At 34.4% G+C, this 25,458-nt stretch overlaps 1 protein-coding gene across 1 annotated transcript in view; it reads right to left on the bottom strand.

Moving 5' to 3' along the window:
- Unr (cold shock domain-containing Unr) overlaps positions 1 to 25,458 on the bottom strand; it is a 32,275-nt gene that overhangs the window by 3,333 nt on the left and 3,484 nt on the right. Inside the window, exons 4-19 of the mRNA XM_085940763.1 lie at positions 20,434 to 20,613; positions 20,131 to 20,327; positions 14,667 to 14,874; positions 14,359 to 14,544; positions 14,199 to 14,267; positions 13,739 to 13,954; positions 12,676 to 12,852; positions 12,139 to 12,267; positions 11,017 to 11,195; positions 8,240 to 8,457; positions 7,964 to 8,140; positions 7,235 to 7,406; positions 6,933 to 7,111; positions 6,076 to 6,255; positions 4,860 to 5,031; positions 3,955 to 4,112 (exon numbers count right to left, since the gene is read on the bottom strand). Coding sequence (XP_085796889.1) covers positions 3,955 to 4,112; positions 4,860 to 5,031; positions 6,076 to 6,255; positions 6,933 to 7,111; positions 7,235 to 7,406; positions 7,964 to 8,140; positions 8,240 to 8,457; positions 11,017 to 11,195; positions 12,139 to 12,267; positions 12,676 to 12,852; positions 13,739 to 13,954; positions 14,199 to 14,267; positions 14,359 to 14,544; positions 14,667 to 14,874; positions 20,131 to 20,327; positions 20,434 to 20,613 — 2,797 coding nt within the window. The remainder of the gene's footprint in view (positions 1 to 3,954; positions 4,113 to 4,859; positions 5,032 to 6,075; positions 6,256 to 6,932; positions 7,112 to 7,234; positions 7,407 to 7,963; positions 8,141 to 8,239; positions 8,458 to 11,016; positions 11,196 to 12,138; positions 12,268 to 12,675; positions 12,853 to 13,738; positions 13,955 to 14,198; positions 14,268 to 14,358; positions 14,545 to 14,666; positions 14,875 to 20,130; positions 20,328 to 20,433; positions 20,614 to 25,458) is intronic.

Here is a 25,458-nt window from a genome sequence, read left to right as displayed (position 1 = left end):
ATAGTGTAATTTCCGCGGAAATTATAGATCTGTCTACTGATCAACTACTGTTCGATATTGTTACCACAAACATGATTCATGGCCCATGCGGTGATCTGAATCATTTATCGCCTTGCATGGCAGATGGAAAATGTACAAAGCGTTTTCCTAAACATTTCACCAACGACACGATCACAAATGTCGACGGATATCCAATATATCGTCGAAGAAATACTGATAATGGCGGACAATCATTTACGCTAAATATCAACAACGCAGACATTGACATTGACAATCGTTGGGTGGTACCATATTCGCCTCTGCTGAGCAAAAGATTCAATGCTCATATTAATGTTGAGTTCTGCAGTTCGGTGAAGAGCATCAAATACATTTGCAAGTATGTGAATAAAGGCAGCGATATGGCTGTATTTCAAATTCAAAATACCGATGTGAATGCTCCTCGATTGAATGACAACGACGAAATAATGCGCTACCAAATTGGCCGGTACATCAGCTCCAATGAAGCTGTCTGGCGTATCTTTGGTTTCCCAATTCATGAACGGGACCCAGCAGTTATACATTTAGCCGTCCATCTTGAAAACGGCCAGCGCGTATTTTTCACCAACGAGACAGCAATTGAGCGTGCCATAATACCACCAAAAACTACACTCACCGAATTTTTCGAATTGTGTAATCGTGCGGATACTTTCGGTGCCTTTGCACGAACATTACTCTATTCCGAAGTACCTCGCTATTTCACATGGAATCAAACAAAAAAATGGATGCCCCGCAAGCAAGGCACACCAATTATTGCGTGCCCCGGCCTATTCAAATCAAACACTTTGGGCCGAGTATATACAGTCAATCCAAGGCAGATTGAGTGTTTCTATCTGCGACTGTTGTTGGTTAATGTCACCGGCTCATTATCATTTCAAGATATACGCAAAGTGAATGGGCAACAGTATCCAACATATAAAGATGCATGCCTTGCACTCGGCTTGCTCGAAGACGACAATCACTGGGACGATATGCTTGCTGAAGCAGCATTGGGCTGTACAGCAACACAAATTCGTCTACTATTCGCTATAGTTTTGACTACATGTTTCCCGGGACGAGCAGACACGTTGTGGTATAAGCACAAAGATTCAATGACTGACGATATATTGCATCGAATTCGTACACGGTGCAACGATCTAACGATTACATTCAGTGACGCTATGTACAATGAAGCATTGATTACTATCGAGGATCTTTGCGTTGTCATTGCCAATTTACCACTCAGTCATTTCGGTATGAGTTCGCCAAATCGAAGTACTTCTGATTTAATGGACACCGAAATGAATCGTGAACTGCAGTACGATACTGCAGAAATGGCAGCGATTTACTCGCAATGTCCCACTACTGACTCATGAACAAAAAATCATTTACGACCGCGTTATGCTGGCAGTTTTGGCGGGACAAGGTGGATTCTTTTTTTTGGATGCACCAGGTGGAACTGGCAAAACATTTCTCATTTCGCTAATTCTTGCCAAAATACGATCAAATAATGGCATTGCATTGGCTGTTGCATCATCTGGCATTGCAGCAACTTTATTGGATGGAGGCAGAACAGCTCATTCAGCATTTAAGCTGCCACTGAATATTCATAATAACCCAGACGCAATGTGCAACATAAAAAAACAATCATCCATGGCCACAGTGCTGAAAAAATGCAAAATTATCATCTGGGATGAATGCACTATGGCACACAAACATTCTCTTGAGGCGTTGAACAGAACACTCAAAGATATAAAAAACAACAACAAACTATTCGGCGGCACTCTGTTACTCCTTTCAGGTGATTTCAGATAAACACTTCCCATCATTCCACGTTCAACGTACGCTGATGAGATCAACGCTTGCTTGAAATCATCGCCACTGTGGCGTAATGTTGAAAAAGTCCAGCTAAAAATAAACATGCGCGTGCAAATGTTACAAGATCCATCTGCTGACACATTCTCGAACCAATTGTTAGATATCGGCGATGGAAAAGTTGCTGTCTTTGAAAATACTGGATGCATAAAATTGCCCACTAATTTCTGCAGAATCGTTGATTCGCAAAATGCTCTCATTGACCGCATATTTCCCGATGTACGCACACAATACATAAATCATGCATGGCTAGCAGAAAGAGCCATTTTGGCAGCAAAAAATGTGGACGTTGACGATTTAAACTTCAAGATACAGCAGTCGTTGCCAGGCGATTTGGTATCATACAAATCGATCGATACAGTTTGCGATGTCAACGAAGCTGTAAATTATCCAACAGAGTTTTTGAACTCACTGGATTTACCAGGCATGTCAACACACCTTCTACGACTGAAAGTTGGATCTCCGGTTATTTTACTTCGGAATTTGAACCCACCACGGCTGTGCAATGGCACGCAATTGGTCATTAAAAAATTGATGAAAAACATTATCGAAGCCACCATTTTGAATGGCAAATTCCGAGCCGAAAATGTTTTGCTGCCACGAATTACAATGATTCTTACAGACGTGCCAATTGAATTCAAACGCGTTCAATTTCCTATTAGATTGGCATTCACAATGACAATCAATAAGTCGCAAGGCCAAACGATGTCTGTTTGCGGCTTAGATCTGGGCACACCATGTTTTTCACACGGACAATTGTACGTGGCATGTTCTCGCGTGGGCAAACCATCGAGCTTATTCGTGTTGGCTAAAGACGGACTGACAAAAAATATTGTACACTCAATTGCTCTTCAAAATTAATATTGATTTTCTTTATTTCATTTTCCTACTTTAGGATAAAAAATTTATAATTTTTTTTCACTTTACATTTGACTTTTAAGAGATCAAACAATGAATATGTTATCGGCGGTCATCGTCTACAATTCTCCATTCCTCTATCTGTCATAGATCTCATCCCCACACACTTACAATACATTCTTTATTTTTTATTTAACAACCAAAATATTTACTAGAAATAATTTAGATGGCAGAACAACGTTTGCCGGGTCAGCTAGTTTATTTATAAAACACTATTTTTGAAGAAATTTTCATGTTAGAACAAGTACAAGGTTATTATTTTTTTTTTTACACTATATTATCTATTGAAAATTTCTGGTATTAAATGTGTTTAGAAATAAGTTCGCTACAGGGTGAAAAATGAAATATGAAAATATCATACAAAACAGTACTAACACCAATTTAAATATTTTTTTAAATTTTCCGTTAGTGATATCTGTTGATAGAATCTTTAGTCCAATATTTAATAAAACAGTTCACCACACAGAATAAAATGATATATTTTATTAAAACCGTTTTTTATTGGCGTTAAGAATGAACATCTGTTAAAATATTTAGAAACCTTGGAAGTAATTTTAGATACAGGATAATACAGGGAATAGTTGTATTACAAATCATCATTCGTATTTTTAAGTTGCGGATCAAAAATTCGTAACTTCTGAAATTTCGGATATTTTATGTGATATCATATGAAAATAAATTTCGCTATATAATAAAAGCAGTTTTTTAAAATCTGTAGGACGTAATTGGTTTTTTATTTAGCACTAAACTTAAATTCTGAAGAAAAATAAACGAAAGCTTTTAAAACCAAGTACCTGTTCTACCACGACAGTTTCTCATCTTTGGGCATCAATGGGTTAACATGATATAACTATGTACCTGCTTGAATTCTAGTTGGTCTTAAATTTATTGATAATAAATAAATGATTTCAAAAATAGTTTTGTCAATAATCATTTCATGCCGGCAAACAAAAAGATGAAAAAATAATGTAATAAAATTATTAGGAATGGGCCAGAAATATAATAATGTGGTCTATCATAGTTTTATCTATTTGACGGTCAGTCAAAAAGTATGTATACTTTTTTTATACCCATACGAATGTGCCAAAATGAAAAGTAGTGAATATGTACAATATGCAATGATTGTAAAAAAGGATTAAGACATACCCGGATTAAATGCAGCCCTTGGACGGAAACCTCGAGTACCATCGGGGCCTTTCGGCTTACGAATCACCATCATACGTGGTCCAGAATGCTCATCCAACGAAGCTGTTCTCAGACGAATAATTAGACGCTCAGGGCGTGCCGTGGCACCAGCATCACCACTAAAATAACCAATTTGAGTCAGCCATCTGTTTCAATTTTAATGTTACATTATAATCTAATAAGTTCCAACAAAACGACATTTAAAAAACGCAAAGCATACAAGGTGTCTGTACAAAAACTGATACACGTAACTGAACAGTAAGTACATACATATTGTTGCCGTAGATGTCAAGGGAGCCAAGCCACAAATTTGGCGAAAATGAGTAAAGTACACAAAAGCATTTAAAAAAAAAACTCTTTTGACTACCACACACGTGTGCCAACTGTAGATTTCAATATTCAGTGGTCAAGAGATACAACACACATAACTTCTAAGATACTATTTTTTTTAGTTATTTGTACAAAATAATAAAAAGATAACACCACAAAGTATATTCTATGTTCAAAGTTTCACTGTTATATCTTAAAAAAAAAAAAATGTTACTTTTTTTGTCACACAAAATCTTTGCGCGCCTGTTTCTCAGCATTATGATTTTGTGGACTGGCTCCCTTGAAATCTAGGGCGACGATATGTAATTTCATACAATATGTATCCGGCATACAATATGTATGATATCCAGCGTAACTTAGTAAGTTTGTCAATCCAGTTGGTTTTATAGCAACCCGATGGCAATTTAGTGTCCCTTGGGTTATGTTATCACATACATTATGGGAACTAGCGCAATGCACATTAAAAGTGTTTTGAGTGGAATTATTTTGACCTACTATGACTGGATTAGTAAGTATGAGAAAGTTTATGAACTTACACAACTTTGGTGACATTGCATGCAGTTGTTTTCCCATTTCGTTGATTCATCACAATTATAAACTCAACCGAATCTCCCTGCTGCAGAGAATTTGGAGATCCTCGGACCTCTGACATGTAGAAGATGATTTTCTTGTTATCTTCGGATTCGGTAGAAATGAAACCAAATGAACCTGTGAAGAAATTTTAATTGATTAATTGAGATATCTGTTGGCCAATATCTTAGGATTTCTAATAATTCAGCTAACATGTTAATAAAACTTATTCCAATAAAAGAGTACATAAAAATTCCCCACAAAGATATTTATTAAAATACACCAGAGATTTTTATTATATTGGTACAGAGAGGCATTGCTGTAGATGTAATTTTTGAAGTGATTTTTTTTTACGTGTGGTAATAATGAGCTCTACAAAAAGCCTTTTTGAGCCTAATGTCATCAGATTTATTAAAACCCAATGTTAGCGATGGGCCGGCCATGTGACATGTTTGAATAAATAAACACCAATAAAGTCCCTCGCATTTAATGGTCCAAAATGAAAACGGAGTGTGAGAACACCATGAGTTTGGTGGCTTTATGACCTACAAAGAGACTTCGGAGAGACTTCAGAGAGCGGAGGACTAAGCAGGAGGAATCCGCCCAAACCACCAGCCATTCAGTTGAACACAACATGAGTAAAATGTGATAATTTTCCTATCCTGTCCGGTCACATTTTATTGGTTAGGTTCGAAATGTTTTTAAACAATTGACACATTAACAGTTTTAAGAAAATTTCACGGTATTTTAGCTCGGTATACCCGATAAGTAGCTCGTTATAAAAGTGAATAAATGTAAGGAGAAAATAAACTAAAATGTCAACGAATCCGAGATCTCGCTATATCCGTGATCGCAATAACCGAGTTCGACTGTAATTATCATAACAGAAATTACCCAGTTGTCAAAATGTTAAATATTCAAAGCATCAAACACATAATATTACCTACATATTTAATATGTCAAGTTAACTACTTACGTAACTGATTAGAAACTTTGTATGTATAGTATGAGAACCTTAGTGGAAGTGAAGATCGGATTGTATACAGTGATGATGAGAAGTGCACTATTACCGAACACAGACAACGACAACATTGAGGATTATGAAAAATACAGAGCAAAACAAAAAGTTTCACTTATGCTATGTGTGCTAGTCACACGGAAATGAGTAAATTTAAACTTTACCTTTGATTGAATCGATTTTTCCATGTTTCTTTTTACGGATTGGTGTTATCCCAGTGGCACGATTTTGAGCATCTACTTGGAAGGTAACCGGATCTCCAACACGTAGAAGTTCTCGTTTACAAGCTAAGCCCACACTGTTATATTCGTATGACCCACCACCATATGACGCTTCAATCAACCCTGCAATATACAAACATATTTTCATATACAATTTAAAAAAAAAGAAAAATAAAGTGTAAATGTATTCTTTGGTGGTATTTTGGTAATTTCTCTCATCTTTTCTTGATGTTTGGGGCTTTGTTATAGAGGCCATTCTTAGGAGATAACTGTGTATGAATTTGAACATTGTTCAAAATTGTTAAATTGAAAGTTTATCATAAACACTAACCAATTATTTGCTAAATGTCTCATTTTTGGACCAGTATTCTTCCAAATTTTTAATTATTCAAAACAAACGCCTGAGACTGGCATTGTCTTCAAAGACAGGCGAATAAGTCCGCGTTTTTTGTATGGCCGGCACTGTACGCCCCGGCCATATCCGCGAACATGTTCGCTTTGACACAGAACCGGGCAGAGTAGAATCCACAGAGTGGAGGTTGTAATAATAGATTTGTTTTTAGGAGAAATGAAAGTTGGCCACTTGCTCAACCTATTAGGTTCATACTCTGCCTCCAAACACACATTGAAAAACAATATGTAGGTATATTCGCCAGACCCAGAATTCGAACTTGGGACCCACTACATCATAAGCTGACGTGTAAGCCGCTTGGCCATTGTGGGGAAAATATATTAGAGAAAAATTAAAACATAAAAATAGATATAATTGCTAGAACAAACGAATGTCACGGAAGACTTACCGGTGAATTGGGGCTGGTCAGGGTTAAATGAGCGCAAGGTCCTAGTGATGGTACCATTGATTAGATTTTTAGCGGAACTCCGTGTTGAGTCATTGTTTCCTGATGAACCCGCATGCGTGTCGACAAAATAGTCTGCATCCTTGCTCATGTCTAGTGCATCGCTGTCGCCGTCCAATTGACTGTAAAAATAATAGTATTCAAATTTCATTAAAGCATGTTGTGTTTAAGTAAAATGCAATAAGTCAACTGAGAAACTCTAGTAAATCCAAAAAAATCTAGAAATGGGTTCTTCGTAGACATACCTGACTTTAGTGACATTGCATGCAAGGGATTTCCCGTTTCTTTGGTTTGTAATTAAGATGAATTCTACTGTATCTCCAGGTTGCAAAATATTTGAGGGTCCGCGGACTTCCGACATGTAGAAAATCAGTTTCTTGCCTTCTTCTATTTCAAATGTCAAAAAGCCAAAAGCTCCTGAAAGTCAAAACAACAAAGTGAAACATCGAAATTTAAGTTATCTAAAAAAATCAATATGTTAATATATATAGTACGAGTCACTGCGGATGATCCTCCACAGGGAATTAGATTCAGACATTCACTTTTTGTTTATACGTGTCACCGAAAGTGAAATACTCGATTCGTTCCAAAATGAGAAACAGCAACCAAGAACCACAAAACAACGCTTTGTTTATTACAATCAGTATGTACTATCAAATATGATGTGGACTGCAGGAACATCTATTTAACCGGTTTGTTTTCATTTATTCAAAATGACAGTTTACGTACCTATGAAAATAATATGACAGTACTCAGGGGCACAGTGCGCATGTGTAGCGTGTGCGCGGAATCATCCTCAGTGATCAAAAAATGATACTAAGTAGAACAAGTTCAACTTCATTCACTTTTGATTCCGGATGATCACTTTCGATGATTCGTTGATGAATGTGCGTTTACACGTGTTACTGCGGATGATTCCTCCGGATGATGGTCAAAAGTGAACCATGTAAACGGGTATTTTGATATATATTTACCTTTTATGGAGTCCACTGTTGACCGTCTCTTTTTGCGAATCGGCACGATGCTTGTTGCACGATTAAGAGTGTCAACTTGAAACGTGACTGAGTCTCCGATGCGTAAAAGTTCACGCTTGCACGCAAGTCCCATAATGCCATATTCATAAGAGATACCTCCGGGCGCTTCGATGATACCTGCAATCATTCACAGCCACAAACAAGGATTAGTTTTTACTTCATAAGCAATCACTAAAAATAGTTACTGAGTGTGATAAAAACACTACTGTAACATACCTGAGTATTGTTGTTGATCCGGGTTTAATGCCCTCAATGCCCTAGTTACATTGCCCTGTAGCTGGTTGTCAGTAGCTCTCGCAACAGGGATGGAACCCTTGGGCAGTACACGAACAAGTTCAGCGCTGCAGCATCCTCCCGATGAATTACCCTGTCTTCCCACAATGTATTCTACATCTCTTCCCAATTCGAGAACATCGATACTGCCTTCAAAATTACTAGAAAATAAACAGAATTACAGCAATAAAGAACCAAACCAAGACAGATGTGAACTGACACCATTCTTAACACTAGTTAGTGGACTGTCAGGATAACGATGTTGTTACCACTCACTCTACAGTCTACAGTAAAGAATCCAATCCCGAGCCAAAATTCTGATCCCGGGATTTCGGGATTACAATTTGATAATCCCGGGATCCCGGGACTGGTCCCGGGATTGGAATTTTTTCCATAGTTAATACTTTTTTTTTATTTTTACAAATAACATTAATAAAATCGGTCAAAAATAAATCTAGTATAATTTATACTATTTAAGACATTTTTATACAATGTTTTCATTAGCTCGTATTCTTATTTGTCCGGTGGTTGTTTGTCCGGTACAAAACTTGCAATCGCTTTTTAACTAACTACCCGGCTAGCTAGACATTTGAAACTTTTAGAATATATCAGAACACGATGCCAATGTATTCTTTTAATGCTTTTAGCCATCTTTAAGCAGAATCGAATTCATTTTCAATTAATCCTGTTTTGTATAGAAAGTTATTTCAGAAAAATCCGTATTAAGTTAAAGACTATTATTGGTTACTAAGGCGGTGGTCCTAGCAACTAAATTATTAATATATACGTGCGTTACTATGGAAATCAAAATGAAATGTCAAAATGACATTTCAGTAAGTATTTTATATTTGTTTGTTTGTTTTTTTATTTCATTCATATCAAGTACAAGTTTGATCATATTTAGTATAATAATTCAACAGAAAATTTAAAATCATTGTATGTAAAAAGTTATTTTTATCTTGTAATTATTATTGTTAATTATGTCAATTGTACAATCTTGAAAATACATCAGTATAATGGAGTAAATAATATTGTAATATAAATAATAATGTGAATTTAATATGAGATTGCTGTTTCTGGTACTAAAGACTTAATTAATGGGTTAGCTAGATTTAAAATAGTAAAGCAAATCGTGGTATATGGCCTTTCCGCTTCATAAATCTAATTAATCCGCCAAATATGAAACTGCCGTAAAACTTATGAGATCATGGTGGAATTACTTTGTTAAAAGTGCGAAGAATTGTTTTTTTCCAGTCTTTCTCATTTTTATTGATTTATGTGAAAAAATAAAATGAATCGGCAACTTACATATGGGTATAAATCAAACTTCATTCAAACTCAGTTTATTTCTAATTTAGTTATTTGTTATTAAAAGTATTTTTTCTGTTATATTTTAGGTTTTATTTTATTTTCCATAAAAATTGATAAAAAATCAATCCCGAAATCCCGAGATTATGTTTACCAATCCCGGGATTCAAAGGTATCGAAAATAGCTCGGGATCCCGGGATTGGAATCCCTAGTCTACAGCACAGATAATTCAAGTAGTTTGTGAGGTCTCTATTCTTGATAATCAATAACTTCCCATATTATATAGTATTACAAATGTTTAATATTTTAAAACAAAAGCTTTGAAATGACTTTATTCATACAAAAAGAAAATATAATAAAATCCTACAATAAAGGTTTCAAAAGATACGTTTCTGTTATAATGTTCGCTATCATGGATATACAGCTAACGCAAAAACTCTACATAATCAATTGATACACACATTTTTTTAATAGAGATCACACCTAATGAACTTACAAGTATCATGTTTACGCTCAGCAATTAAAATTAAACACATATTTTTTTATATAATATACTTACTTACATATTATCATTTTATACACATAGCACAGATATAATGGTGTCAATTATCATATCTACAAAAAACAGCTAAATAAACACATTAATAGATACTGCAAATCGCATAGTACAAGGAAAACAGAAATTTTACTACATACATATACCAAAAATTAGCTATTTATATATTTATAGGAATAATGTGAATGTGAAGAGACTTAATTTGAAATATACACATGTAACGAAATTTTCACTAAAATAAATCCAATGAAATATTCATGTATAGTACCTATAATTAGAATTGAAAACAAAATAATTTATGACTCCCTCCATACTAAGTAAATCGAACAAATTGCAATAATAGAAAATACACTTTTGTCAATGTATATTTATTCTGCACAAGATTAATCTTTTTATTGTCAAAATCATAGTCGAATTATAAAACCACGATTGTTCTTATATAAAATTTAAGTTTTTATTGGAATTAGAATTGAAAGTTTACCCCTTTTTCCATAGTAGCAGAAAGTAAATATCCACAATATGTTTAGATGTTCATACTTACTACTGTTGAATTGAATTTTTGAACTATTGATTTTATTTCAGCATTTTTTTTAAAATTCCAGTTGTGTGAATTTTGAATGAAGGGAGTTTTTTGAAAATCTAAATACATTATTACACCTAGAGAATGTTTGGACATTTCCTAGAAAATACAACATTCACAATTTAATTCGCCCTGCGCGATATACATAGGTAGGCGTATAGCTAAATATAAAATATATATAAGCAAACAAATTTATCACAGTTGTATACATTAGCAAATACTTATTATGTGATCATGATATAGGGTCATGGAAGTATACTGGTTTGTTAAATTACCTAAAGTGAAAGAACACTTCCTTGTCATGATCCTTAGTCTCAATAAATCCAAAGCCATCCTTTAAAGCTGCAATAAATCCCTGCAGCATCGTTCGAGATCCATTGTTGGTTCCATTTCCGTTGCTTACAGTTTGTTGAAGGGCAACTCCCATACCGATAAGCTCCTTGGACCGCTTAATCTAAAAAAAATAAGTTATTTTATCTAAGATGCAATAAATAGCCCACAAGTGCTTGTCAATGAAGCTTTATAAAATGTGTTTGATTCAGAGTATAATGTGTAAGTACTCACTGGGTCGGGTGAATCACCAACAACCATTCCTCATAAGCAATTCTGTTAATATAAATGTAATTCTATGGATATACATACACTTTGGTAGGAGAGAACGCAGTCACCTTTGATGAGGGAACAGATGATTTATTACTAATTCTACTACAAATAATGTTCAGTGAGGGTCCTGTAATCTCAATAAGAGATGATATTATATTGGTTTGCAAATATTTATGCGAACTTAAAGAAAATTATTTAGCATCATAAATGATATTCTTCATCATAATAATTTTTTTTTTCGACCATGTCCGATCCTAATAGAATCATGTGGGCCTCCACAGAGTAGAGGTTTGTATTAACAGATTTTGTTTTTTACGAGAAATGGATGTCAGCCACTTGCTCAACCTATTAGGTCCATACCCTGACTCACACACAAATTGAAAAACAATATGCGTACTTGCCAGACCCGAGATTCGAACCTGGGACCCATGGTGTGATAGTCCAACGCTAGTAACCAAATTTAGTATCCCGAAAACGTTTTTTCAATTTATTAAATAAAATGTTGCCAACCGCTAAAATAACAAAGATATAAAATAAAAAAGACCGTAAAATCCAACATGACGAAAAGTAAATACCGATTGCGCTACACATAGGCTTACGCGGAGCTTATATTAACAGATTTTTTTGAGGAAGACTAATAATTGGGTCATTCATTGCATTGGATGAAATATACTTCGGAAAGAATTCAAGATGGTTATAGATGAGACATCAAATGAATATGAATCAGTTATTTATAGTTATATGGGAACATGCAACCATTTATTAATGAATTGATGTGATAATTTATTATTTACCTGCCAAATATCAAACGTCACTTTGTCTCCTGTGCGAAGGTGGATTTTACCAACAACGTCTTTTCCGAAAAATGTGATGGTCTTTTTGAGGCCGTTTTGCTGGTAACTAATCAGTCCATTTTGTTGCTCCTGAAAAAAATGAGAACTATCATGAAAAATCAGTCATCATCGTCAGCCTGGTCTATCCAATGCTGGATGAGGCCTCTCTGAGGTAATTTCATTTCTCGATTCTGTATGTTACATTGGATATGACTATTCCGTAATTCCAGCAGCCTCCAGGACACTTCAGGTACAGCTTTCGGACACATCATTAAGGTATCACCAAATCATTAGATTTGTCCAGCAATTGTTTAAGTTGTGTTTACCTCATTTCAGGTTATTAGAAAACTCTATTAAATATATTTAATAAATCAGAGTACATGTTTTCTTTTTTCATTAGTTTATCTTCCTTGGATCGCTCTTTAGAGTTAAGATGCTCTTGGTCCCTAAAAATAATGCTGATAGAATGAATAATTACATAAAATTTTATTGTTTTACCTGCTGTGGTTTGGTAGGACTAGAGACACGGTGAGTTAGTTCTTTAGATATAACACCAGATACAGTTTGTTGCACCAACGTCTCAAACTGAACAGAGCCAGGAGGCAGATGCTTGATGCGAATGGCTGATGGGCGCAGATTGGAAAAACTGGTCACTGGGTCTAAAGTGAATTCAACCTGCGAAAGAGATCGACCATTATAAAAAAAGGTATTGATTGAAAACAATAAAATTTGTTAGACATTTATCGACATAATATCAACTTTCCACAAGTTTTTATAAAGTCATAAATTTATCAACAAAAAAACTTATGAATATAGTTTATTTGAATATTTCCTACAGTAAGTAAACCCTGTCAATACAAACAGTTATTAAAATAAATTTTCGCCTGATAAATAATAATACAAAATCCCATAATTCAAAATAAACAACAATGAAACTAAGAATATTATTAACCTATTTCATTTAAAAACTCTGGCTGTTGATATAATTTGTTATTGCTTGCAATAAATGCAGAAAGTTTACAAACAAACCTACCAGCCATTGTATACTTATTACATTACATTATGTATACACACTCGTTCCAAAGGAAAACATAACGCCTGACTTTATAACTGTATTTGCATGTGTGAACTAATTTCTATTTCATAAGATTTTTGTCTCCCTTTTTTGATAACAATGTACAAATGCGACAAAAAATAAAATGAAAGACGCAATGTTTATTTTAATTAAAATAAAAGGCAATAATAGCTAATCCATATATTTATGTGGATAACCCTAACTCCTTTTCTTGATTTTTCCTCTTATGGTATCTGAAACCCTATCCTTACTTAGGTATTTTTGTAGTGCGTTGCTATTATGGTATGAATTAATTTTTGCACCCCAAAAACATATTACTTATGTGATATTAATATTGTTTTCAATTGCTTAATTTCATATTCAATCTCTTAACTCACATTATATTAGATACAAAAACACAAAAAAAATTATAACAACTAGAATAAATAACAAAAAATAAATTAATGCTTAATGGAACAGTCCAGTATTGATGGAACAGATTATTACTTCATCTCCAATGTTGAGAACTTGGCCCATAAGCAACACTTCTGTGAAGTGGAAGAATAAGTGTGGCTCGCGGTCTTCGCAGCGTATGAAACCAAAACCATCCTTAAGCGTAGAAACAACTCCCTTTTCTCGGCGCTCACCAGACATCAGGAAGGATGCGTCTAATAATGAAATGTTAGTCGCTCTTCGGAGTTGATCACGCCTATCTGTGGCCACCTAAAAGAAAAATTTATAAACACAATTGTAGATCGCAAACAAAGTTCAATGTCTATTTTCCTAAATGTAAATTGCACATTGCTGAATCAAAAACATTATGCTTTTCCAAACTATCTCCAGAAATTAATAAATATGACAAGATTTTTAAACTGCACGATTTCGAAATTAGGTAACTAAAGGTTTTTGTGGAACAGGAATGTGCCCATGGCTGTTACTCTGAATGGTTGCAATGAGATTTGACTACCTGGAATTGAACCCAATCGCCATGTCGCAGAGTAAATTCACCCATCTGATCTTTGTCTCCGAACGGCACCTGCGAATATAATAAACCCATTCTGAATTAATTTCACACAAGATATTGATATATTATGTCAAATCCTATTTATGCAAAAGAGTTTACTCACGTCCACTTCTGAATGATCAGGAGCTCTGTATCGAATACGTCCTGGTAACGGATCATTCTGATGCCTGGCATTGTTTCCTCTCTCGAGGGGTTTCAGGACTTGCCCTTTAGTAATTTCTGAACAGACATCTTCAAAAACAACTGAGCCACTGGGAAGACGGGTGATATTACACGCTACTTCTTTACCCTGAATCAAAAAAATACATGATTACTAATTCAGTAGGTAAAAGACAAATCATGGAAGGAAAGTATAATGACTACCATACCAGAGTTATAAACAGTCAGTATTGATGATAGCAGACTACTTACATTCCTAGTCTGTATAATGAATTCCACATCATCACCAAGATTCAATTCCTCCTTTGTTTTTGCTTCAGAGAAGTGAAAGAAAATTTCTTTCACAACATCAGCTCTCTCAATAAATCCAAACGATTCTTTCATAGAGCACACAACCCCGTGGTATTTTACCGGATGGGCAGGGTTTTCCAGACGAACATGGCAAGCACCAAGATTTCCACTGAAAATATAATACAAAACATATTAACTATTTTGCATTCCGAAATAATAAATTCTGAGAGACAAAATTATTACACCACTCAATAAATGGTAGAATCATAAGTTGGCATGGAAAATCAACAATTTACATATCGTGTACAATGCTATATTGAAGAAATAAACAATGCTTTATCTTGGTCACATAGTCACAAGATTAAATCGTCACCGTTCAGGCAAAAGTCACCAACCCTAAAAACATAATTTTGAGATATCGCCATTTGAAAGTTTGGAGATGAAGGAAAAATCAGTTTTTAAGGTTTTATCTACATTACATTATTTTATCATGTCTTCTTAATAATTTCTTTAAGGTACTTTTACTTTTTGATGCTAATTAAAACATCTGGAAGGTTTTGAATGAGGCAAGGTAGCTCAATTATGGTTTGGTGACTTCTGCTTGTTAATAATCTGAACAATATTGGCCAAAAGAAGGATAGTGAAAGGTAGTGATATTAGTAATAATAAAGATAATTTGGTAAATAATAAATTTTATTGAATGAAATAGTCTTGTAACATGTTTATTTTTTATGTTTTAAGATATAAATACCTAAAGTAAATGAATTAAGTGTTTTCTCGAATGAAATCTAATGCTAATAACAAACCAATGAAAGTTAAGAAAATTTAGTAATAACATAATGAAAGTAAAGAAAGATTAACAAATAATAATTAAAAACTACTCCTCCTCTGTATCAATTCCCACATCAGGTTCTGCATTCCTATCAATAACGCTGGTTGAGCTTGGCAGAGATTGGTACCAGTGGTGGAATTCTTTTGGTATCACACCTTTTTCACATAATACCATTAACCTTTCTAACGCGGCAACTATACGCGCGAGTCACCCGCGCGTCAGCTGACTAAAATCATTTCAATTTTCGTTTGCCTAGTACTGCTTTCGGCCAGGCGCGAATAATTCGAATATTGATTTAATTTATTCAGAAATCATCCTTCTCCTGACATCTGTGTATGGATAGCCTAAACTTTGGTTCTATCTAATTTAAATAAATATTTTTCGGGAGCGTGTCTTGGATAAAAAAAATATCAGTCATTGGGCCAATTCAAATTTGCCGGGTATATAGTGTCTTATCGCTTTTTAGTGCATGTGCGCCGAAGACATTTGACTGACATGTTTGTAACGATACGAGTTCGCGATATATGTTATATCGCGATTACTGTTTTTCAGTGATTGAAAAATTGGTGCGTAAACGTAAGAATATTCGAAAATTACATTGATCAAAGTGAATTTACAAAACATTTTTACAAAAGGAATGCTTTTGGAGATTGCATTCATTCGTCTATCTGCCTATCCGTCTAGCTGCATATTATCCGCGAGTTAATAGTTTCGGAAAATAATTTGAACAAGGTAACATTTAAATATACCTAGGAGTCCGCGATTTAATATTTCTCTTTGTTTATCATTGATTAACATTTTTAAATACTATTTTCTGGTTATAGTATTAGGTAAAACAGACAAAAATTATTTAATAACTCTAGTTATCAGCCATTTATCAAGAAAAGATACGAACACTCAGACGCCCGTTCCCGCATAAATGCGGAAATTGTCGTATTACGCAAACACCAGGTCCCGCGCTACTGCGTTTTTATACACTGCGCGGCGAATCATCGTCTGCTGGCGTGAGGCACACACTTGAGAATTATTTTTTTCGTAATACAATTCAAAACAGTTTGATTCATGAGTACAATTTTTTTTATGTAGAATTCTTCTTATATTTATAGTCGAAAATAACTCGAGTTACTTACTATCACGTCATTATAATAAAATAAGAGATTATTCTAGTACCAGGTTATTGAAGTAATATAATAAAAAAAACAATTGAAAATAAAATTGTGTTGACTATAAAGCATTTAGAAGTGCAAAAAGTGTTCGAAATTTAATATTTTACGGATTGTAATAGGTATTCGAAAAATAAACCATTTTGTTATATAAACTATGTGTCATTCGATTCCATTAAGTTTGGGGTCAATGGTAGGTACAAACCAGGCACTGGTGGTAAGTACGTCACTCTCAAATAGCCAGTAAGTTCTCAAGGATGATTTATTTATACTCAGCCTGCAGTGCTCACACATAATGTGTATGCGAGTTCAAACAAAAGTTTCACAGTTTGAGATGTCCTGGATGCTATAAAAATGAGCTATTTACGACTGATATTTTTTCAACACACTCGACAAAAATGCTCATAAAAGTCATAAACCATATTATTATTCATTATGTGTATGTATGACATATTTGTCCAAATTTATGAAGTGGTTTGGGTAGCCGGTAGACTATAAGAATACTGAACTGTTTATCATCTGTCATCGACGCATTAGTCCAGCACCATTTCGTAACTGTCGTGGCGTCGCTCGAGTAAGCCAGCATTTTTTCAATGAAGAAATCTTGTTCGTGATTTCTTATCAGATTTAGGAAACAAATGTTTATTTTTAGTCACATAATCAGGTTCATAGGTTCATTTTTGAACTTGACTCCGATTTTTTACTACTCTATTTGTGTATGTTTGACTGACATTTATTACGATTTATTGATATGCTTGAAATCACAACGCGCACTGTTGTACTAAGTCGGGATTCGTAACGTAAGGCTTTGTAACTGCGTACGGATTCGTAACGTAAGGTTAAATCTTTATGCTTTTGTGAACTTATTGATAGAGGCTTATACGCCTTTGACAATTCATTCGGAAAGGTTTCAGGAGGATTCCGAAGAGCAATATTAATTTGTAAATATTCGCCGGAATGGCCATATCGATATTATATAATTGAACGACTATTTTTTCAAATCTGAAGCATTTCACCTTCAACCAGTTAACTTTTTGTCCAGCCGTGTTCCTGGTTTTGTTTTTTAATAGTTGTTTGGACAGGAGACCCAAATCATAAAAATCGCTGTATTTTAGTTCTTTTGTGGTATACGGTGTCTCAGTTTTCTTATTGCGATTAAATTGAGCAGATGAAAAAATGTTTATCCAGTCATGCATCGTATACATGCTCATGAATCTCTTGTTTCGCAATGGCACTGTGCATACTGTCACATTCCAACATTAAATGTCCGGATTCTAAAAACTTTTGCTCCAATACTTCAATATTGTCCGAGTTCTGCACCACGTACATCAAAAAGGCCAAGAGTTTTCTGCTGTAATACAGAGATGATACATCGCTACTTGGAATCTGTAAAACAATCTGCAAGTCAAAGTTGTTGCAAAAGTGTTTTCTCGAGTTGCCCATTCTTTGTCCATAACTTTGTCGGTGTTGGCTTCTCTCCTTGTTTTATGTTCGGTGTAGTTTTGCTCCAACTGTTTCTTCTCGTCGCCGTCCTTCATTGCGTTATATTTTGTGCAGAGACCATACTGGTCTTTTCTCGGTCTAAAAAAGGAGTCATTATAATCCTTGCAAAATATCCTTTTGCAAGATGCGATGCTTAGAGGTATGACATCCTTTCCTTTGCAATAATCTGTAAACAGTGCAAAATGTTTTGATATTGACAATTTACAGTCTAAATATTGCCGGCTCGTTGATTGTCTCACGTAATGTGACTCTGTAACAAGAAATTTTTCAATGTGTTGCTTGATAAGTTTTTCCATGCTGTTGGGCATCTTGTTTCCTGGAACATGCTTACCACTCTATCTTCGGTGTTAAATATATTAAATTCATTTGCTTTTTCGTAAGCTTTGTTAACAGGGCCATTACTGAGACATAATGTTATTAAAAATAAGTCTCGGCAAACCCTTTCTTCTCTGCCATCCTTAAAAAATAGTATTGCTTCGCATTCGATCGTTTCTTGAAAGGTGGCTTCACCATTCTGTATTTAATTTCAAGTCTTTGTGTTCTTCAGTATAAAATCCTTTTGACGACAATAGTCACCCAGACTCCAGTATTCAGAGCATATTAATACTCTTTGTTCTTCAGTAAACTTCATAGAGCAATTAAATATGCATTTAGTGCAGCTAGCTGTTTTGGGAGTTTTGGCAATAAACGGCCATTTTTTTGTTTCATAGGTTTTTTCCAGAATTCCTAAGATATTTTACAACGTTGCGAGTCCGAGTAGAAGGATCTGATTTGCGCCACTGACTTCTTTTGTTGGTATGTTGCTCGCATTCTGAAAACAAAACTATGTGGTCAAAAAAATGTCTCATTATTTTTAAATATTTAATTTTTTGAATAACATGAATTGAGTAGTATTCATAACAGGTAAATAATAACAATGTCATAGTGACTACCTTCTGTTTCTCCATCAATATCGTCTGGGACCTAGCTGGTCATCGGTTTCCTGATCATTGTCATTAACCGGTACAACACGTTACAACAATCTCAAAAACACTTGATGCACTGTGATATTTCGAGTAATGGATGATAACAGAACTCCTGTCCGACAAATCAATATTACAAATCTTGCAAAGCATTACGGTATCTAGTAAAATAACAACAATTAATCACAAAACAATCCACAATCGAAACAATAGACAGTTTTCAAATGACAAATCAATAAAACTCACCATCCATAGTATAGTGACTTTTGCTTGTATATTTATAATGAAGGATTTTTTTTTATAGAGTCAATAATGTCTATTCACCTATAATGACTTTTGCTTGTTAAGATGTTATCGAAAGTCATTTAGTGGAAAACAAATAATTCGGATTTAAGCAACATTTTACTAACTAATGTACCGTGGTGACTTTTGCATCTTAAAGAACATAATTTTACGCTTCGGGTGACATACTCAACTCAAAACTGCCATTTTCAGGGTTGGTGACTTTTGCCTGAATGGTGACGAAATAGGGTATTTATTTAAATTAATGAATGAACAATTTAAACTCCTCAAATACTTAGGCGCACAGGCCTCTGGAAGCAATGTGGTGTATTAATTGTGTAGGGCGCCGGGGCTCTAATTTGCACACCAATATGCATAGAGCTCACGCGACCTCCACACCATGGCACACTGCCTTTAGTGGACATTGAGTAAAGCATTTCTGGAGAACTTGGATTTGAAGAACAAAATTGCAAAGACATTACAGATCATCTTCGTTACATTATTTATTTACATTACATTATTAATACACATTATTATGTGTCTATTAATTTCAGTATTGTCATAGAAGATAAACCCCCTCCTTTGGAACACATAATTTTACATCACTGACCCATTTGGAAAATGCTGCTCTATTCCATCATTCATACTATGTCATTGACAATATGATATTGATATATTCATACCGTTGATTGGTAGCGATCTGGAAGCTAACAGCATCACCAGAACGGAGAGTTACATTTCCTTCTACATCATCCTTAGTATAAGGCAAGAAGAAACACTCTCCACGGTTTTCATATGAAATGCGGCCTGTGGTATCACCAACACCTTCTCCTCTCAATTCCGTTGTTACAGTACCAGTAACTCTGGCTTCGCTTAGCACCTAAAAATATATTTCTTTGAGTTCCAAGGTAGTCAAAATGTTATTGATTTTAATGAATGTATTTGACACGACATGATGAAAATATAGAGTTGATGCGAATACTCACCACTTCGGGAGCGATCTTAGTCACAGTGGATGCGATGGGTTTACCAGTCCTTCGGTCATATGTCATTTCGAATTCGACAGGATCACCGATTTTCAGATGTTCTATGTTTCCGCTGAATTGGGAGAAATGAAAGAACAGCCTTGCTTGCCTCTCACAACACTGTATAAACCCATATGAATGCTATTTAGAAACAAAAAAACAATCATTATGTTAATATATTAATTATAATATATATGAATACATGTATTAAATAAGGCGCTAAGTACCAAAAAGTAGTTTTGCTTGTGGCTACATGGCTACAAAATACTGATTTGTCAAATAAAACTGTATGAAGCAGACATTTTAAAAAATGTGGTTTCATAGTATGAAGCAATCTCGGCAGCTTCTATAATTTTAAAACTTAAATTTATTTTGTATTTCCACAGAACATAGCTTTGAAATTGTAAACACTGATGACATTTGCAATAGAGATGGGCAAAATATTATAAATTACAAAATATGGTTTTTCGATACTTTTGTTTTAATAATTATTCAAATATGTATATACCTAAAAAAAAAATGAATTTTCGATTATTTAAAGTCTAGACTCTTTCAAGTAACATTTATTTTATTAGTATTGCACAGGGTGTTTTCGTGGTATAAGATAACATTATTATTATAATAGCAATCAATAAGACAAACATGGCTTTATAATGCCATAATAAAATGCTTGTTATGTTATGTGTGCAGTGATTCCCATTATCCTTTATCTGTAAACAATACCCAGTCTGTGTTCATATTATAAACATCTACTGGTGATAAAACTGATAAATTATCAATAAGTATTTTGAACTATGTTTTGTATTAAGTATGTGAGTCAGTCAATATAATACTTTGAAATGTTTTAAATAGTTGTTGACATTTTTTTTATTTGATACCGTACAACTTAGCAATCATGAAATAATTATAAAATATGTTCTTAATTAATTACAGGATGTATACTGCCCATTTAATTCACTAAAGTACCAATATTATAAAAATCTCTAAATTGATTAAGGATACTAAGTGTTTTTTAAGGATTGCAAAGGTTAATTAACCCTAAGGTAATGTACCAGGGAGGAAAGTGCCCAAGGACTGCATCACAATTATGCCGTGCTCCAATGCAACCGGGACACATAAACTGAAGCTTTTGGTCATAGGTAGGGAATCCAATCCCGAGCCAAAATTCTGATCCCGGGATTTCGGGATTACAATTTGACAATCCCGGGATCCCGGGACTGGTCCCGGGATTGGCATTTTTTCCATTTTTAATATAAAAAAAATTATATTTACAAATAACATTGATAAAATCGGTCATAAATAAATCTAGTATAATTTATACTATTTAAGACATTTATTGTTAATATTGTATATCTACGTTCAATCTTGGAAATACAGAAGTTTAATGGAGTAAATAATATTGCAATATAAATAATAATGTGAATTTAATATGAGATTGCTGTTTCAGATAGTAAAGACTTAATGAATGGATTAGCGAGATTTTAAATAGTTAAGCAAATAATCATGGTGTATTTATGGCCTTTCCGCTTCATATATCTAATTAGTCAGCCAAATATGAAACTACCATAAAACGTATGAGATCATGGTGGAATTACTTTGTTAAAAGTGCAAAACATTGTTTTTTTTCAATCTTTCTCATTTTTATTAATTTATATGAAAAAATAAAATGAATCGGCAACTTACACATGGGTATAAATCAAACTTCATTCAAACTCAGTTTAATTCTAATGTAGATTTGTTATTAAAAGTTTTTTTTCTGTTATATTTTCGTTTTTATTTTATTTTTCATAAAAAATAATAAAAAAAATCAATCCCGAAAGCTTCGGGATTATGTTTACCAATCCCGGGATTCATAGGTATCGAAAATAGCTCGGGATCCCGGGATCTCGGGATTCGGGATCCCGGGATTCGGGATCCCGGGATTGGAATCCCTAGTCATAGGGAAAGCCAGGAATCCAAAGCCATTCAAGAAAATTTGCCTCACTGAAAAACTCCTCCCTGGTACATTACCTTAGGGTTAATTTACCTTTGCAATCCTTAAAAAACACTTAGTATCCTTAATCAATTTAGAGATTTTTTTAATATTGGTACTTTAGTGAATTAAATGGGCAGTATACATCATATAATTAATTAAGAACATATTTTATAATTATTTCATGATTGCCAAGTTGTAAGGTATCAAATAAAAAAATGTGTGAGTACTATTTAAAACATTTCAAAGCGACATTTTTTAAAACATTTCCCTGGGTGAAAAAGCCAGGTTTCATCTCACAAGTCTCTTTTCTTCCTCCTGAAACCTTCATGTTGGAAAATACCATACATTCCTTTATGTTTTTTTTTGGGAAAATGTGAAATGGCTGCATCCATTCAAGTGCTTGTCAGTGTCACCTCTAGAAAGTCACCCTAGTTATGGTTTAGGTGCATGGGAAGGCTCCAATTATATTCGTTAGTAATTCTTCTCTAAATTTTCTATAGGATTATCGTTTTAGGTTTGCTTTTTGGCGTATTCCTTGTACGATATATACAAATTAACTACTGAGGTTCCCAAGCTGCAGAAAAATAGTTTTCTCGACCATTTTAACGTCTTGCGCATGAAGCAATACGATGTCACGTATTTGTCAGTAACATCCACTCCACCCATATTAATACATAGGTAGCCGTTTATATTTCGGGAATTGGCAACACTGGTGTTGCTAGGTGCAATTTGACTTCTATATTTTGAAGTTTGACATTTTTAACGGCAAAAGTACTCAGAACGTTTCAACAAATGGACGTTTTTTGTTTTTTTAAAATTCGTTTGAAAAATTTATCTCGGCCAAAAAATGGAATTAACTCGTGAAAATTTTCGTGCGACTATTTTTCACAACTTTCGACGTGGATTATCGCAGGAACAGTGCATCACTGAACTCAGTGCTTTATATGGCGATGAAGCACCATCAAAAACAACGGTATATTGCTGGTTTAGCGAATTTTATCGCGGCTGTCGTTCGCTCACAGACAAGCCACGTGAAGATCGTCCAAAATTAGTTGTTTCTTCAGAAAACATCGATGCTGTGCGTGAATTGATAATGCAAGATCGTCATGTGACATACTGTGAGATTGAGGCATCCCTGGGCATTAGTAACACCAGCGTGTATACGATCTTGCATGAACATTTAGACGTGAAGAAGATATGTTCGCGTTGGATCCCACATAATTTGACAATCACACAAAAAAGGCACGTGTCGATTGGGGCAAAGAAATGCTCAAAAAATACGATTGAGGTGCTTCAAAAAACGTTTATACGATTGTTACAGGTGACAAATCTTGGATCTATACGTATGAGCCCGAAAGTAAACATCAGTTGACCGTATGGGTCGGTATGAGGCGGTTAATGCATTCAAAAACCATGTTTTGGAGTTACCTTATGCAAAGTGGCATAATGCTTTTCAGATTGGTTTAAACGCATGGAAAAGTGTATAAATTATCATGGAGAATATTTTGAAAACAATAAAACTGTTTTCATTGATAAAAAAATTGTTTTTGTTTGTTGTTCCCGAAATATACATTTGGTTTATTTATGTTTTTCTGACTGACACCTTGAAGCCCGGTTCTCGCTCTTGTTCTTGCAGATTGCGAAACACAAGTATGCTTTGCGCTGAACATAGTGACAACCCTTTTGTCACGCCAACCTAATACTAATGCATTTCCTTTCATATATGCAATTTTCTGTCCAATAGCTAATTTTGGTTTCTTAATTTGTTCTGGTAATCCTTTTCGATTGGTCATTATTGTACTAGTCAGGAAACACTTATTTGTGAGAAGTTCCGCGGCGAAAATTGGATTCATATAGAATTTGTCTGTAAAGATATGATACCCTGTGGTATCTGGAATTGAATATTATAATTTTTTTTAGAGATGCATCACAATCCTGCTTGTAAAAGAGGTCTGGTCTTATCAGCCCATCCGTGGTGATTTTACCGTAACATGGTGCAAATGAGTACATGTAACTGCTATGGAAATCCGCTAAAACATAAACTCGAAGACCCCATTTTGTTGGTATTGTCGGATTGTAAATGAGGAAGTTTATTTTCCCCTTGACAGCCATTGTAGACTCATCAACATATATATATATATATATATATAGACATATTTTCCTGAGGTATATTATGCTCCATAAATTTGGTATTGAGATAGTCAAGAAAGTTACTGACTCTTTCTGTCCTTGTCCTTGGCATTCGGCTGTCCGGTGAAATCGTTTCGTGAAAACACGTTAGTATGTACAGGAAAATATTTTCCTGAAATGAAATGTTTGAGGCCAATAGGACTCGAAAGCTGGTAGAAGGACAATGCCCATATTTATCATTACTCCGAGAAACGCTCACATTTCTATTTCATTCACATTTTTCTTCTCCTTCTCATTACAAATGGAAAACTTATGCATTGATTTCCATCACAATTTTTCTTATCAGTGTCTGAATAAAAAAAACAATTCAAAAAAGCTGAGGTGAAATAGTAAAAGTTGATGGTATTTGTGATCCTGTAACATTTTGACCAACTGAAAAGTTGATGACGTGACGATAATTGTCATCCTCGGTGACATTCGACCATGATACTTCATTGGGCAATTGAACATTATCAGCATTTTTCTCGTTACTTACAAGTAATTATTCACGTTCTTCTTTTATGAAAAATTTCTTCCTCAGAATCGGTCTGTCTGGGTAAAAGTTCTGGCTCAGAAATTGCAGTAACAACAGTATCGTTTTCCAATAAATCGAATTCATTTTCAACCTGAGACGTATATTCATCTTCACTGCTTTCAAAGTCATCCATTGGTTGTGGGAATTCTTCTTGCCATTCGGGACATCTTTGTTTTTATAGCATTAATTATGTAAAACTAAGAAATAAAATAGTTCAATCGAAAATATTACGAATCTAGATAACACACAATATTGTTTGAAATAATAAGTTTTTGTCTTTTTTATCACATAACACAAACCATAGCTC

The sequence above is a fragment of the Rhyacophila brunnea genome, unplaced genomic scaffold (assembly GCF_057557595.1).
Source record: "Rhyacophila brunnea isolate RB1 unplaced genomic scaffold, BYU_Rbru_1.0 scaffold_1, whole genome shotgun sequence".
NCBI lineage: Eukaryota > Metazoa > Arthropoda > Insecta > Trichoptera > Rhyacophilidae > Rhyacophila > Rhyacophila brunnea.
The sequence above is the reverse complement of the archived record's forward strand: the minus strand, read 5'-3'. Positions and strand labels throughout refer to the sequence as shown.